General features: G+C 32.8%; 1 protein-coding gene across 1 annotated transcript in view; it reads right to left on the bottom strand.

Annotated features, from left to right (window-relative positions):
- The window catches only part of LOC125060714 (potassium voltage-gated channel protein Shaw-like), a 147,543-nt gene that overhangs the window by 52,416 nt on the left and 76,732 nt on the right, over nucleotides 1-18,395 (bottom strand). The window contains exon 5 of the mRNA XM_047665736.1: nucleotides 7,053-7,283. Coding sequence (XP_047521692.1) covers nucleotides 7,053-7,283 — 231 coding nt within the window. The remainder of the gene's footprint in view (nucleotides 1-7,052; nucleotides 7,284-18,395) is intronic.

Here is an 18,395-nt window from a genome sequence, read left to right on the forward strand (position 1 = left end):
TTTGCCGCGCACCACCACTATGTGGAACCAGCTGCCCACTGAAGTATTTCCGAACCAATTCGACTTAGGGTCCTTCAAGAAAAGAGCGTACCAATTCTTAAAAGGCCGGCAACGCACTCGCGAGCCCTCTGGCATTGAGAGTGTCCATGGGCGGCGGTATCACTTAACATCAGGTGAGCCTCCTGCCCGTTTGCCCCCCGTTATATAAAAAAAAAAAAAAAAAAAAAAAACATTCTCTTGAACGGATAAGGAAAACATCGTAAGGAAACCGGCTTGCCTTAGACCCAAAATGTCGATGGCGCGTGTGACAAAGGACGCCCATCACCTACTTGCTTATTAGATTGACAAATGATCATGAAACAGATACAGAAATCTGAGGAAATTATTTTATTGAATTTTACGAAAACGCAATAACGATATATGTTTAGGACAATTAATGCTAGCAATTTGAAGATTCAACGAGACTGAATATGATTAGTTAAAATACAGTAATTTTACGAATTAAACTAAGTAATATAACAAAAGACAATTTAATCATAAGTAATATAAGCAGCTCATTAGCAAAACTGAATTTATTCAGATGATACGGGAATTGAAGTGAAGTGACTGTACTAACACATTAACACACATATATACACGAAGTAAAAAACAAAATTAATTTCATGATTCGTCTAGTGTGGCTTGTACACTTAAAATTATTTTTTAAATTAATTATTAAGAATCAATTTACATCATCGTTATATGAAGAGTAATTTCTTTTATGAAAAATCACACAATAGTTACTCAACCCTATATAATCGATGTCTTCAACTGAGTGAGGATTCTCATCATAGGAAAAAAGGGTTTCATTTAAATGGTATGTTAGCAATGCATGGACGTGCGAAAATAAATGAAAACACGAAAACAAACACGTCTGTCGTATCATTGAGCCGCATGTGTACAAAGTTGTTTTAACGAATTCGTACAAGAATATTACGAGAGAAAATACTCGTGAATTGACTTAATTTAAAATGTTGGTTTTGCTGCGTATTCGTTTAATGTGGAAATTTTCGACGAAACGTTTAATTTTTGAAGTGAAAACTCTATTAGCGGCGTTGTACACTTTTTTTGGAACGGGTAAAAAATTTAAACTCGCGTCAGGACACGTCACCTGACCGAAAATTCGTAAGTCGGATGTTATTTTATAGGATTATGAACCTTCGTGCTATATAGTTCCGGTTTTAATTCATTTGTTTCTTTCCTCAGATACATTAATGCATGTGGAATTGGACCTTAAGTCAATACATCAAGGTTTAATTTTGCGAAACGTCTAAAGCTTTATTATTAACGATTTGGTCAGACTGACACGAATAAAAAATGGCAACTTGAAAAATAGTGAATTTTCTTAATTGAATTATTTAATACTAATTTTATTTTTTTGTGTAGGTTTTTTTTAAATGAAAACTTCTTTAGCGGCGTTGTACACTTTTTTGGAATGGATAAAAAATGTTAAACTCGCGTCAGGACACGTGACCTGATCGAAAATTCGTAAGACGGTTGGAGAGTAGACAGCTGGCGCGGCGTATTTAATGTAATATAAATTGTCATGTTTGTGTACGATAGCGCAATAAATAAATATTGTATTCTTCCACATAATTGATAGTACTTTTATACTGATAATTAAAGCAATTCGTGCAAAATTATTCCCTAACCATTCCAAAATATCAAAAATGCACAACGTTAATATTCAAGTTTTCACTTCTGCCGGCACTCCCGGAGTGCAACCCGTTTTTTTTGCAACGGACTTTTTGTGGTCCGCTTATAAGGGTAATTTTTTAACTACCTTTGGAGTATGTAAGACACTATTTAAACAGTAGTAAAGGTCACATAACCGTGAAATCACCCTCTAAGACCAAACAAACATTTGTCCTCCATCAGCAGAGGGCATGATGAAATAGGAGCACGCACTTACATTCTCGTGGGAACAACATGCATCTATTCATGCAGACGAAAATAAACAAAATCATTTCTTTTTACACGCTTTATATTAGCTTCACCTGTATGTATGTATGTATGTATGTATGTATGTATGTATTTAACCGACTTCTTCGGACTCGATTTTGACCCACTTTTAACGGACAGATTTAATTCAAACTTTGCGCACCTGTCAAAGATCGATGACAATGCAATAATCCGAAAAAAAAAATGAAAAAAATAAAAAAAAATTAACTAAAAAAAAATATAGTTTAAAAAAACTAAAAAACACGCTTTTAAAGCACATCAAACTAAAAAGTGAAAAATAATTCCTAATTTAGGCTGAAAATGGTAATGAACAAAAAATACTGGTATTATTGTGAAAAAGCGTGGGGCGCTCTGTGCCATATTTTTCGTCTATCGAGCAACCAATTTTTTGTTCATTACCATTTTCAGCCTAAATTAGGAATAATTTTTCACATTTTAGTTTGATGTGCTTTAAAAGCGTGTTTTTTAGTTTTTTTAAACTATATTTATTCATATAAATTTTTGGTTATATTTATCAACCTAACAGACACATTTGTGGTTCCTTATAACTTTATCTTAAACTGAGTATTTATATATTTAAGTATTTCCTAAAGAAACCTCTCCACGATAAACTAAACACAGGTAAAAACACAAGCAGACCCTTAACCCTTAACACTTAGAAAAATATCAAAGTAATTAATTTTTAATTATACCAAGCCCGCGTTAATAGCGACCGATATTAAAATTCAACGAAGAGAATTTTTTAAAGCATTTTCAATATACTTGCCAGCTGAAAGCGTTTAATATGTTAATAAAGTATTTGGTTTATAATACTCGTGAAATATTTTTTTCTGAGTAGTAAGCGAGCTTTTGAAAGTAATGATTACTTTTTAATAGTTCGTCATATTTTTTTTAATAAAGTGCCTCCTATGGGCACCAGCCGGAGTCACAGGTGTGTTGCTGGCATTTGAAAATATGCCCTAAGTTCGGAATCGTCTTTACTGGCTTTAAAGAACGCTTTATCGTGGAACGCCAGTCGTCGAGGACATAATTGTGGATTCTGCAACTTTCTGAACAATACTTCAAAGCACATATAACAAAGGTAGAGGCAGCACAGATAGCCGCTACTATATTTGAGTTAAGAATTTCTTAATTATTATTTTTATTAATTGAAACTTCGCAGTAATACAGAAATAAAGTACAATGAAAATAATTACATAAAAAGGAGGGCAACTGGCGGCCTTATCGCTTTAGAGCGATCATTCCCAGGCAACCATCGTGAGAAAAAAAAATTAGATAAGGTAAGCGCAAGAAATGCAAAACTACATAAGACATTAAATTACTATGACAAAAGTAATATAACAAAGTACAGCAATTAAAACATATTATATAAACGATAATTTCAACTTAGTACGAAAGTTAGGGATACGATGTGATGCTTGTAGAGATTTAAAGGAAGATAGAGAAAGAGCTAAGGGGATAGGGACGGGAAGTGAATTCCATACCCTCACTGCAGCCTTGCGATTCTGTAACTGATAAGGAGGGAGCTTGTAGTTTATTGATTATCAGAATGCCAAATTGTAAAATGACTGCTTTACGACTGATTTGAGCGCGACCGCCGCTGCAAAAACCGCTGTGAGAGTTCGAAAAGTGAGTTACAGAATCGCAAGGCAGACCTTAAAGGATTCGCCAAGAAAGGAGAATGAGAATTTAATTGCCCATTTTAAAATGAAGATCAATAAGATGCTATATTCGAAGATTAAATCTTTACATAAGTGACAAGCAAAATTGTAAAAAATTGTGTTCGATTAAATTCTTTACAGACAAATTAAGGTGGGTAATAACATTTTTTTATAATTAATTTCAAAATAGTATTGGGCATCGCACCTCGCAATGAAACACCGAATGATTTATTCAAGAAGGAATCATAGCATTCATATCACGAATAGGCGAAATAGAAGTTAGTGTTCTTAAATAGCTTCATAGGAGACGTTTTATTATAATAGAAAGAACAACTAACATAAATAGAAGTATACTAAAAATATTTAAGTATAGGAATCAGACACTATTAATAGTGAAAGGAATCTGGCTGATAGCCATATTATTGCTTTATACAACCTGAGGTGATTTACAAAGATTGGCTTTCGCCATATTTGGAATGGTTCCAGGTAAAAAAAGTGTTTGAAACATGGGCTGCGAAGAAATCCATACATCAAAGTTCTTTTTTTTATAGAATCGGTGGGCAAACGAGCCTACGGGAAGCCCAAAAAGGGCAGACATCGCAGCCCATGGATACCCATTTTTAGTGGGTGCGTTGCCGGCCTTTGAAGGTTTGGTCAAACAGAGGACGGGGCGGGACGCCATGAGGTGATGAACCATGTACTAGTATACTCTTGCATAGTCTCTAGTATACTGTACTCTAGTGTACTAGTACTCTAGTATACTGTAGTAGTATACTCTTACTTTAAACAATTGAAAGTCATTTCTCTCAGGGAAGACCACCACCGGGAGTGGATTCCACGGTTCGCTAGTTTGCAAAAGAAAGTGTCACATTTTGTTCTTTTCAGACATATTCAAAACTATGTACTCGCCGAACTATAAGGCTCCCTTTTCAGGTTGTCTGAAGCTGAAAACAGGTCTAAGTTCGCATTCGCCTACTTATGAAAAATTATTGTTTGGTTGACGGAGTATATTTATCTTCTTCTTCTTCTTTTAGTGCCTCTCATGACTAGAAGTTGGCCGTCAGTATCTTGAAGCGTGTCTTGTTATTAGACTTTTTCATGATTACTGATTACTAGGGAAAATTATTGAGCAGTGGTTTCCCATTGCCTTCAGCCCCAGATTTTAAGGGATTATTTCCTCCCAAGGTCGCTGTAGCTTTTACTAATCCATTGTCGGTCGCCAGAGCCTCGTCCGTTATCTAGCAGGGAGCACCACGATACAAGTATCGCCGCAGTGTAGCGCGTGCAGGTGAGGTTGACAATTGGGCCGGGAATGATGTTAGTTCCGTTCTCCCCTTACTCCCCCTTATATTTATCTTATAAAACTAATAAACTTCGCTCGTATTTATATGTGTTAAGAACTTTAATTTAAGGATAAAGTGTTTTGTCAAAAAATGAAAAACGGCTATCAGGCCCAAAACAAATTTAACATTAAGCAAATATATAAACAAATATCTTAACTTATAATTCTGAATTCTATTTTTATTCACCCTTAAGAATCTTAAGTGCATAAAAGCCACTCCAACTTTTGAGGGCCGTCAAAACCGACAAAAGGCTCGCGACCAAAGCAGCGGAAAGCGAAACCTCAAAATACTTTCCCAAGAACCAATATTTTTATTGCTTTGAAAAAGTTACCCGGAAATTATATTTGACCGGAAAACGCAAACAATTGAACTCAGACGTATTTTCCGTTAAATGTCGCTCGCAATCTTGAATCAAGTTAGGGACGTATTAACGGTCCATTTTTAAAGTGGGTAATCTAATATCTCATTTTTATTTCTTGAACAAACGTCGAGGCATCTAATTTATATTAAGGAAATATGGAGCTAGTGATGTTACTTTATAGAATTAAATTAAAAAGAGTGGCGGAGAGTTTATTGCCAGTTCTTCTCTTCCGTTATACACCCTTGATTTGAGAACTGGCAGTAAATGTAAAATTAGAAGCATATAATGTGCGATAATAGACTCTGCGGCGTTACCTCTGAGGCGTTCCATTTAAGACTTGAAGTGCAAGCGAGAGCGCGGAACGAGCGACAAAGAGGCACAATTTGACATAATTGTATTTATGCGTACAAATAAATGTAACTTGATCAATTTAATTGTGATTTATATTGTGATGAATAAATTAAATTTAAATTTTCACTTATAATACCACAAGAGCTTCAAAATTATCGGGTATTTCCCGATAGGTTCGTTGCAAACAATTAATATAGTCGTCATGACGACTATATTTGTTTGCAGGGAACCTTGAGGGAAATGCCCGATAATTTTGAAGCTCGTGTGGTATTCGGGGGATTATTTTTCCGACCCAAATGTCGGCCAATAGAATTGCACCATGAGACGAAATGTACAGTTAACAAATAAGAATTTCATAATGAATAAAACAACTACTTAATACTTTTCTTGAAGCAACGACCAGAGAAAATTTTCACAAAAAAATATCAGTATAATACCATGTAGGTTGTACCACGTGACGTCGAATGGTGCAATTCTATTGGCCGATATTTGGGTCGGAAAAATAATCTTTTGAATAATGCAACCATTCCATGAGTATTTTCTTTATGACGTTGTCACGTTCAACTATTGTCAGTAAACCCACTTTACAGATAACCGATTTTTTTCTGACGTTCATAAGTGTACATTGTGTTACCTACATGAATAAATGATTTTTGATTTGATTTGAATTAGTCTTCTGTCGTGGTTTTGAAGGCTTGAAACGTGTCGATTTCCTTAAAAATCTGCCGGATAATAAAAAAGCCTGAAATTTTCCTCTTACAAAAAGTACAGACCATTTTAAGTGAATAACGTGTTTATCGAATCTGTCTTGCTGATCACGTACCGGCTGTTGACACTCGAACTCAACTTGTGACTACAAATTGGTTTCGGATTTCTTCCAAGCTTCGAACACATTGAGAACTATGTACTTTATAGGATTACCTTGAAATCAAAGATTATATTCTTAATGCCATGCTTGTATATATTTTAGAGATTCAATTGTTTTTACTTTAATTGTAACCTTTTAATAATTGTTTCTAGAACAATTAATTATTATAGGAAATTTGTCGCAATTTTAAACTCTGCATATGCCTTTGTTTTTGAACGGAACGAATTATTGTTAATTACTAATAAAATAAGTGGTGTTGCTGTGATATTCATGAGCAACGTTCTAAATTGTTTTATAGAAAGCCTTATATACTAAGGCTGGAAAAAAGCTGAAGGAGAACTTTCCCGAGAAGGAGTTCCGAGCAATGGTACAGTACGGTCTAGTTTACGAAAACGATTTATAAGAAAAGTTATATATATATATATATATATAGATTATTACTATATTAGTACAAAAATGTCACTTACCACGGATCTCACAAGAAGTTCAATTGTGAACCACACGTTGCAAATTAGTTCTATGTAGAAGAAAGCGACGTGTGGCTGCTCGTTATCATACCATAGGGTCGCAACGGCTGTATCATTAAACGTGAAATTTAGAATGTTGTACGGCTCTGTCACTCGAAGGTCGGGATGGGTTTTCAGGCAGAAACAGAGAACTGAGATGCATATGAAGAAGACTGACGTGCCGGATATCATCTGAAAAAAAAAAACAATCGCAACGTGAATTAACGAATTTTTCAGGGTTTAATAAAATATGTTTATTATGGAATATAACACAGGTATCACTTATTCCACGTCATTAAATTTGAAACGGTAGACATCCCTACTCATCAGCAAAGAAGACAGAGGGTGTAGGCCGAGAGAAAAAGCCGGCGTAAAAAACTCTCGTTACTCCTTTAGTTTCCGGTAATTTGATATTGTATCACTATTTTATCAAATTTTAATATCCTTTAGTAATAATATATTAATATTTTTTTCGTATTTCATAGAGAAGTAGGGAAGGAGATGGCGGGTCTGGGCGTTACTGCATACGATTTTTTGCATTTTCTGAGAAGATTTACTATGGTAATATATATATATATATTTTTACCATAGGAAAGTAGAGATTTCAACGAACTGAAAGCACACCAACTTTTTGAAAAAAGCTGATATTTTGACGGGTGTTTTTTCGATATTAATTCAAAATAAGGTGAAAAAATAAATATTTTTAATCAAATAAATTACAACGTATTTGGGACATAGAAAGGCAAGTTTTCACCAAATTTCGTTAAAAAAAATTTTTTTGTAAAAGATAAAAATTCAAAACCAAAAACTTGGTTTTTTGAATTTTTCACATAAATTTTATTAATAATACAAAAGTTTTAGATCTTTTTATTACCTACAACTTTGCCATTTAACTTTCTTCGATAGGTCTTTTAGTTTTGCCGAAAATCGAGATAAACCGTTTTTTACCCTTAAAACTCCCCCCCTACCCCTTCCCGACCTCAGATCGCCCGTAAATTATTTTTCCTTTAATTTTTATAATATTCTCCTCCTTTTATTTATTTTAAAGGCTATCTGCACTGGTCTAATATGCCGACAATCATAAGTCCATATTCGTAGAATTGTGTTAGTTACTATTGTCTAGAGTCTAGACCATCATATTATTAGGTAAGCTTTAAGGTATAAACAGGTAAATACAACCTGTTTTAAAAATACATTACTAGAGAAGTTTTGACTTAGTGGTTTAAGCGACCTCTGAGGTTGTAGTGTCACCAAGAACTTTTTATTTCTGTTTGCCCAAGACTTGCTCATATAGTGTCATTGTGAAGAAAGTAGCATGTCTTAGAATGCAAAAATCTACACGTGACAAGTTGTCACCTACTTGTATATAAAATTGTATTTAAAGGCTTGCAACGCACTCGCGAGCCCTCTAGCATTTAGATTGTCCATAGTCGGTATCACTTAATCAGATGAGCCTCCTGCCTGTTTGCCGCCGTTTGTTCTATAAAAAAAAGATCAAAGAAATGAATGCTATTGGCGGCTTAAACACATAGGCTTGTAGCATTACTGCATAGATATTATTTTTACATAACTCGACTTCATCGATTTATGTTACATATCAGCTATATACTTTAAAAAAACTAAAATATTATAATGTGAACAAAATTACACAATTACACAAATACGTCTACACAATTTTCTTAACATTCTAAAATAAAAATCTATTCCAGCGAAAGATTATTCTTTCGTTTACAATATCTCGTCTATGAATCTATATTGTATCATTTGAGAAACAAATTTAATGGAAAGTACGTTGGTTCGTTTAAGAAAAATCGGCTTTCCTGGACGGGAAATGCGTCGTAAATCTTTGTATTATTTCCATGACAGTTAACATTTTCTCACAGTGTATCAAGTTACAGACGAGGAGCAGAACGACATTTTGCATTAATAATATATGTTCGGATTATTAAAAGTTATTTTTTTTTATAAGTCTTTATCTTGCAATTAGTGAGCTAGACTGTGAGTAGACGTGTTGAGAGCTGTTAGACGTTCAGAGCAAAATCTCCATCGAGACTGCTCCACTCTGTCAGCCGTGTCTATCAAGACTTAGGATTTGTCGCCTTTTAAGCCTATCCCATTTTCTCCCGCGTTAAATCATATGAATTTATTTGTCTGTCTCTTTTTACTATAGCTTTTTCGTTTCATCGACGTTCAAACTTTAATTATTTTAGTTTTTATCAAAATTAAAGTTTAATAAAACTTAAAAATTTTTGAAGGTTTCACTTCTACCACGTGAGAATCGCACACATGTTTTTGAAGTGAAACTTCTGCGCCTAAAGAAGTTTCACATGAGGGTAACTTTTAACGGAAACGTCACGAAGATGTGCAGCGTTTTTGTCGAAGAACAGGGAGAGAGCGATTGAGAGAGAGTGAGAAGGGCAAATTACCTTATAGAAAAATATTAGTTTTATGCAAAGTAATTTATTGAAATCTCAAATGACTTTACAATTTTCAATTTTTAATTTTCTTTACAATTCGGTAAATTAAAATGCCACGTATTTTTATTGTCGAAGAAATAAAATTTTAAAAAATAATTTATTATTTTCGACACTTTTAATATTTTAATTACAGTTAAATTCCTAACATATCTTCTTTATTCCCTCTCTCTAAGTCTCGGATATCTAAAGTTTTAGTTTTGTATAAATATGAACAAGACATAAAAATTAGTTTGCCAAAGAAGTTTCACTTTTGACATGTGTACTTTGTACGCACGCACTTTTTTCTGATAAAAGAACATTGTATAATGTTGATTTATGTTGTCTTCCCTAATTTTCCTCTACAGCTTTATACTTATACCACACGTAAGTTTAAATTTTTTCGCCGTTAAGGCTGATATTCAGTCATTGTATCAGAGGTTATTGTGTTTTAACAAAACCTTTGATAGGAGGTTTGTCTTAATGAAAGCATTATTCATCATTTTTGTACGAGTTTTAAGAACGGTTTTCTGGGAATGAAATATCGATATATCTCTTCTGTTTTGAACAATAAGACATTACAATTCATATCATTCATTGTATTTATTTTATTATCATGCAGTTCCAACTTCTGGGTCAGATCGCCTTTTGAAATACATCGATACGTACTTTTTATTTTATTTTCATTTAAAATAAAGCAAACAACAGAATATAAGAGATGCAATGGGCTGCCTTATCCCTAACAAGCGATCTCTTCCAATAACCTTCCACCCTAGTAAGGGAAAAAAATCAAAAAAACTAAAAATTATGGGTAAAGTGCATATTACCAAAACTTAAGAAAATAAATAAGTTATGGAATCACCAACCTTTATATAAAATAATACAAAAAAATATAATAATATAAACAAAAAACTAAAAACATTTGTAACACTTTTCAGAGAGTATTAGAAATTTCTGATAGCTTTTCAACTTTTATAGTGCAAGTTGGGTTCAATTTTTAAACAAATACAAATACACTTTTATAACAAAGTGCTGACTTCATTTTCGTATTTGACATAATTAAAATATTTCAGGATTCTATAACGAAAAAATGGTATTGCATTTGATAGAATGAAAGAGGTCCTTGGAAAGGTTCCATAGGAATATATACTGCCTTTTTTAAACAGTCCTTCCGTCGTCTTCGTTCGTCGTAAAATTTAATATCACCGATCTTGTAATGGTCTGGAATTTACAATGTGTATCAAGTTAGCTTATGCAAGGTTCATTTATGTTAAAGTTCCTTATTAAATATCAAATAAGAGTTACAGACCATGGGCATAGTTATGCGTAGTTGTGTAGTGTAATAAAACATATAAACCCGAAGGTCTTAGAACAAAATATCAGTGTCTGAGAAGAAAGATCAATGGAACATAAGAAATGTTTAACCGCCTCTGCACTATAATAAACATAAGTAAAGAACAAATACTAAGCGAGATTGAGCTTTCACGATCATTCTACATTTAAGTGCAGAGAACACTTTTTAAATATTGCTTACAAAAGAAATAAAACTTTTCTTTATTAAAACTGTATTGTAAATACAATTTTAATTACAGTAATTCATTCGGTGATTTTAAATAATTCCTTACTTCTTATTTATTGGTTGCTTGTAATAAGACAGTTAATACAATAAATAAACAGTTATAACATAACTAATTTTTAACTTATAACACGTATTTTATAAATATAGTACTACTGTAAAAATTAATTAAATTAACAAAAATATGAATAAACATGTTTTTTTTATGATTATACTATTTCAACCTCGTAATACCAATAATAGTATGGTTCTCATATAAAGTCACCAAATGTTATGTAAATTAAGTCTAATCTTAATGTAGCTGCGATAAACTTTAGGTCCGGGGTAGACCAATAGGGAAAATAAGGATATTTACCTTCAATCTTCATCGCAAGCTCTTTCGGCACTTAAAATCTAATATATAAAATTCTCGTGTTGCGGTGTTTGTGGTTAAACTCCTCCGAAACGGCTCGACCGATTCTCATGAAATTTTGTGTGCATACTTGGTATGTCTGAGAATCGGACAACATTTTTTTTTCATCCCCCTAAATGTTAAGGGTAAGTCCACCCCTGGTTTTTTTTTTTAATTTTAGATAAAAACATATTCTTTATTTTTTTATGATACAACATTAAAAAATACATACAACCCCTAATTTTCACCCCTCTACGATCAACCCCTATTTTTATTCTAAATGATATACATGGCAAAACGATGTTTGCCAGGTCAGTTAGTTATATTATAAAATTACTAAACTAATGCCCCAGGTACAATAAACGCAAACGTGGAAATCAATTTAGAAGGTGAATAGACCGAACAGCAGGTGGTACATGGCAGAGAGTGGCAAAGTGCAGACAGTATTTGGAGGAGGCCATTACCAAACAAGGGCACACAGATATCTATTAACAATGAGATAGAAATATAAATGTGTTGTAAAACTAGCTAAAATAAAAGGCTATATATTATGCGAATTTAATTTTAAATTTTGCGAATGAAGCTCAAGTTGCCTGGAATTAAGTGAATAATTTATATGTATAAATTTTGTGCCATTGCCATAACACTAATTTCACACACAAAGCGAGCTTATTTAAATTCATAAAGCCTAACTTATTAGTTGGAAGTGCAATTTTCCACCTAAAGGTCACATGTTGATTTCTCGCAATGGTTTTGGGAAATAAAGACGTTTTATACGTTGTGACAAATACATCGCGAGGAAAGCAGCCCTGCGAATCTGTAACTCACTTTTCGAACTCACACAGCGGTTTTCGCATCGGCGGTCGCTCTCAAATCAGTCGAGAAGCAGTCACGATAAACTAAACAATAAACTACAAGCTCCTACCTTTTCAGAATGCCAAATCATAAAATGACTGCTTCACGACTGATTTGAGAGCGACCGCCGATGCGAAAACCGCTGTGTGAGTTCGAAAAGTGAGTTACAGAATCGCAGGGCAGCTTATCCTAGACTTAATTAAGGACCTATCTGGTCACCGAACTCCGAGAAAGTATTTACATCATTTCTTTCCATTTTTCGTCATCGTTTCTTGAAGTAGGGCGAATGGAAAAAATATATGGTGGAGTTGAGTAGTTTATGTATCCATTTTGATAGATCGATACACGATTTAAATAACTTGGCTCGATAGAAAACAATCTAGTTTATGACGAAAATGTATATAGAACATGATTTTGAAATTTACACGATATATTTTATCGCCAGCCAAGTAATCCATTTCAGAAAAAATACTGATAAAATTACATGAATTTAATGTTTTACATAACTAATTGTTATTACGGGCCGGCGCGCCTCAGTGCTCCAGCTCTCCACTGCGCCCCGCAGTCCACCCCAAGACAGTGACACAGCAATTCTTGCTGAGATAGGGCCTTAAAAATCGACGGCTTATGTCATTGCTGTCGGTTGGTAACCTATTTGGCTTTAAAGAAAAATTACACAAACAAATTCAGACATTTGAGGCCAAGATTAATTATAACAACACTGTATTGATAAAGTGTTGTTTCTTTTAAAAGAGTTCATTTATTATAAGTGATAAATTATTTGATATTAAATGTAAACATAATGGTGGCCGGAAACTGTTTGAAACATCGGAAAAGGTTTTTGAATAAAGAATGGTTTTAGTTGGCTTCAGCATGCGACTTTCTTCCCTGAGGTCGTAGGTTCGATCCCCGGCTGTGCACCAATCGACTTTCTTTCTATGTGCGCATTTAACATTCGCCTTAGACCCAAAAAGTCGACGTCGTGTGTCACAGGAGGCTGATAACCTACATGCCTATTAGATTGACAAATGATCATGAAACAGTTACAGAAATCTGAGGACCAGACCTAAGAATGTTGAAGCGCAACTTATTTATTTTTTAATTTAAGTCCTAACATTAATATCATCTCATTCTCTTCTTAGATTAATAATAATTATGAAATTCGTTACAAGGTTTCCGCCGTTATAATCAATAAGCCAACCACAACCATATCTATAGATTAGCTTCTCACATCTACGCAATAATAAATACAGCATACTTTTATTAATCTTCTTACGAACTTCAATTTGTCCCGTGGCTTCTTTAATAAATTGACAATACAACACAAAGATTTTCTTTTATATTAAACCAATATTTCCTGAGATTAGTAAAAGCAAACTAACTCCTCTTATATAAAATTCAAAATCGTAAGAAAACTGAAATTTAACATTAAACAAATGACAAAGGATACTTAATATTGCAAAGAAATATAACTGTTACCTATCTTTATACTTTATAGCATTCTAAAGATACATTATTTATTTAAAATATACAACCTCCTTTCAAAAAAAAAGTTGCTTCACATTGAACCAAATTGGTTTGGCATTACAAATACCATATAAAGCATGTTTTATGGATTTTTGTTTTTATCTTTTTATTCTTAGATTTTAGAATTTACTTAATAAAAATGCAATATTAACTTAAAATCGCGTGCGACTCTCATTCCTTGCTTCCCTGATCCCTGGTTCGATCCCCGGCTGTGCACCAATGGACTTTCTTTCTATGTGCGCATTTGACGACTCATTGGTCTAGTGGTTAGTACCCCTGACTGCGAATCCATGGGTCCCGGGTTCGATCCCCGGCTGAGACGAACATCGATGTGATGAGCATTTGGTGTTGTGCTTAGGTCTTGGGTGTTTAAATATGTATTTATATCTATGTATCTATAATATGTATGTATATCCGTTGCCTAGTACCCATAACACAAGCTTCACCAGCTTAGCATGGGACTCGGTCAATTGGTGTGAATTGTTTAAAAAAAAAAAAAAAAAAAAACGATCGCTCGAATGGTGAAGGTAAACATCGTGTGGTCACCGACTTGCCTTAGACCCAAAATGTTGAAGGAGGCTTGACAAATGATCATAAAACATACAGAAATCTGGTGCATAGACCTAACAATGTTGTAGCGCCGCTGATTTTTTTTTTATTCTTAGATTATGGCATTTACTTAATAAAATTGTATGACTAATAAAAACTGAAAATCGCTTTGAGCTCTTAAATTGTACTAAACGTATATTATAGCAAATTATTTATGATCTGCAAACATAAGTCAAACAACGCACTGTTATTAAGAGGCCGAAGTTAATCAAATTTCAATTAATCTCTTAATCTATAGTTAGAATTCAATAAAAAATATTCAATTTTATTCATAGAACTACCTACTCAATCATTTCATAAATGTTTTGATATGACGTTGTCACGTTAAACTATCGTCCGTATACCGACTTTACATACAACCATTTTTGAAGTGAAACTTCTTTAGGCGCATGTGGGTAAAATTTTTAAAAAACGAAGTTTTTTCGAAGAAATGAGAATGATCGATTGAGACCGATTAAGAGAGAGGGTGAGAAGGGCGAATTACCTTATACAAATTCTATTTTTAAATTCAAAATTTTGTAAAGAGAATTTATGAAATATTAGTATTTTATACATTATGCAAAATAATTTATTGAAATCTCAAATGACCAAATGTAAATTAAAATGCCACGTATTTTTATTATCGAAGATATAAATTAAAAAAAAAAGTTTGTATTAATTTTCGACACTTTTCATATTTTAATGACATTTTAATTCATTAAATTCCTAACATATCTTCCTTTTTCCTTTTAAGTCTCGGAAATCTAAAGTTTTAGATTTGTATAAATATGAACAAGACTTAAGAATTAGGTTGCCAAAGAAGTTTCATTTCTGACAAGTGTACTTTGTGCGCACGCACTTTTTTCTTATTAATGTATACAATAAATAAATAAAACAAATAAATTTACTTTTATTCGTTTAAATAAGCGTGGCAATAATTATTTCGGATGTGCATACACCACTCAAGGCGGCCATTGAATTCTGATTATTTGAACTACTAGTAGGTAACAGTCCTCCAAAGACCGTTTCTTCTTTAAATGTCTGCAATTTTGCGCAATATAGTTGATAGTGTAAGTCGTATACCTTGTACCACACGGGTAATTTATCAAACGCTGACACCGAAATGGCTATTTATCTAATGCCAAAAGGCCCCGAGAGGTATGTTATACGACTCTGTTGGTGACAACTAATATTTATGACTTAAATACATATTGTTGTATCATTAATATTTTTTACCATTTATTTACACATAAATAAACATTGACCTTTGCTGTCATTTATTTATAAGTAATCTTACAGCTACACAGCCAATTATTACATTAATAAACAAAATATATGAAACAGAAAACATATGTACATTAATAGATAAAAAAGGGTGCGTGAACTTATGTACGCGCGTAAGAAGTTATACTTCTTTAGCATTATTAAAAATAGCCTTTGATTGCATGCAAATAATTAATTACAATTAAATAATCAAAGACTGGAAAAGGAGTAATTATAGTCAATAAAGTTCAGTTTACATTTGAAAAATTAAATAAATAAATATTTATTATTATTCTCTTACATTAAGTGTAACATAAATTCTATTATTATTCGAATGTTGTTTTTAAATTATGTCCAATGCCGTAGCATCTTCCGTGGGCAACTTAATTTTGTTAATTTTGTGACACGGTGCTCGCGCATCGTAAAATTTCACTCTCATCAATTTTTCATAACGCGCCTAAAGAAGCAGAAGAAGTATAACTTCAAAAAGAAAACTTAAATTAAACATTAAACTAAAAAAAATTAAATGGTTCCTACTACTAAATAAATTTGTACCAATGTTTTTAACACGTTTTGTGTGCAAACTTAAACGTATTTTTCCAAAATTTATTTATTTTGTGGAACCAGCTGCCCACTGAAGTATTCCCGAACCAATTCGACTTAGGGTCCTTCAAAAAAAGAGTACCAACGCACAGTCTTGCTTTGCAAAGTATAAAATAAAAGTGCGTTATATTTTGGACTAATTATTCAAAACAAAAATAAAGGGGCGCTACAACCCTGTTTAGGTATTGGCCGAAGATTGCATTAATTTTTGTTATCCCCTTAATTGGAATATCATTTAATTGTTATAGACAAATTAATTAACCTTCTGTGCCTCACAGGTCATGTTATGTCAGTTTTTTCACGTTGTATGCCATCACCGAAGAATTTATTGCACACAGAAATAAAAATTCATTGTTGCAAATGCAGTCGTGATTAAAACGCAACGTGTCAAAGTCAAAAATCATTTATTTATATAGGTAACATAATGTACACTTATGAACGCCAAAAAAGAAATATACATTAAATGCTCCTAATTTAACATTTACTGCCAGTTCTCAAATCAAGGGCGTAGAACGGTAGAGAAGAACTGGCAATAAACTCTCCGCCGCTCTTTTTAATCGCCAAGTTTTTTGTTTTACACAACGTTTGTAAGGATCTGCAACCATTACACCATGTTCCACATGACATCTAATAAAATAAATTAAAAACAAAGATTTGTCCTTACCAGCAGGAGGCATGGTGAAATAGGAGCACGCACTTACATTCTCATGTCACCTTTTTATGTGGATTAACGTTCAACCAAGACGCAATTTACGAAGGTTTTTACATATACTACTTAGGTATAACCTATAGCAAAGTGTAATTTATGAAAGGGCTAGGCAACGTATAAATACTTTGTATCTAAGACCGTCGTAATATTGCTTTATCCATGATTGATTATCCTGAAGTGGTAACTTTTGATATTTTATCAAAGAGACAGTGACTTGGCGATAAAATTTACATATAATAAATAAAACCCGATCTATTACGTAAATAGAAAAAGTAATTTTTAATGTAACCGATTCCTAAATTCGTTAAAAACTATTAAATAACAAAAATTCTTGTATTGATTGACCTTGTGTTAAGAGAATGAAATGTATTAAGTGAAGTATGAAGGTCCTTTTTAGGAAATTCTGAAAAATGAGCAAAATTATCACAATATGGCAGTAAGCTCTAACTGAAAAGTTATAAAATTGAGGGAGTAACTAATAAATAAAATAGACAAATTCAAAATCCGTCTAGCATAACCCAAGCGAAACAAAAAATCAAGCGGCAAATGTGACGATGGGCCGGGTCAAAATTTATGAAATAAAAAATTATTATTTCGCAAAATATATGATTTACATTTATGGAAAACCAGAGTCGTACGCAGCATTTACTTGTATACATTACTAGCTGACCCAGCAAACGTTGTTTTGCCATGTAGGTATATTAGTACTAGGAAACATTTTTTCAGTTCAATATTCAAGTTCAATTACTATCTACTATAATAAAAAATAGGGGTTGATCGTAGAGGGGTGAAAAATTAGGGGTTGTATGGATTATTTTATGTTGTATCATAAAAAATATTTTAGACAAATTTTTTTGTACTTAACAAAAAAAATTGTCTAAAATGAGGAACGACGAAGAACAAAATGAGGGGTTTGCAAGATCGATACTAGCCGATTCTCAGACTTACTAAATATGCATAAAAAATTTCATAAGAATCGGTTGAGCCGTTTCGGAGGAGTATGGGAACGAACATTGTGACACGAGAATTTTATACATTAGATGAATTCAAATTCATTAAATATTCTGTTTTTCATTTGAACTCATTAATATAAAGTTGTTAGAATTAGATAATTCAATTATTTAATTATGTTCTTTATCATGTTCAGTTAATAAGAAATATCAAGAATAAAGAAAATTCAGTTCACACTTACACGATATAAACCATAATTTATATAAAACGTTTTAAGTGCTTCACAGCAGCCTGTGAAGGATATAATAAATTTGCGCTTACATCCTTTACAATGTATTCTATTTTGTTGTGGGCTTGTATTATCTTGTATATGTTAAAATTGTATTTT

Source organism: Pieris napi, chromosome 22, assembly GCF_905475465.1.
Source record: "Pieris napi chromosome 22, ilPieNapi1.2, whole genome shotgun sequence".
NCBI classification, from domain to species: Eukaryota; Metazoa; Arthropoda; class Insecta; order Lepidoptera; family Pieridae; genus Pieris; species Pieris napi.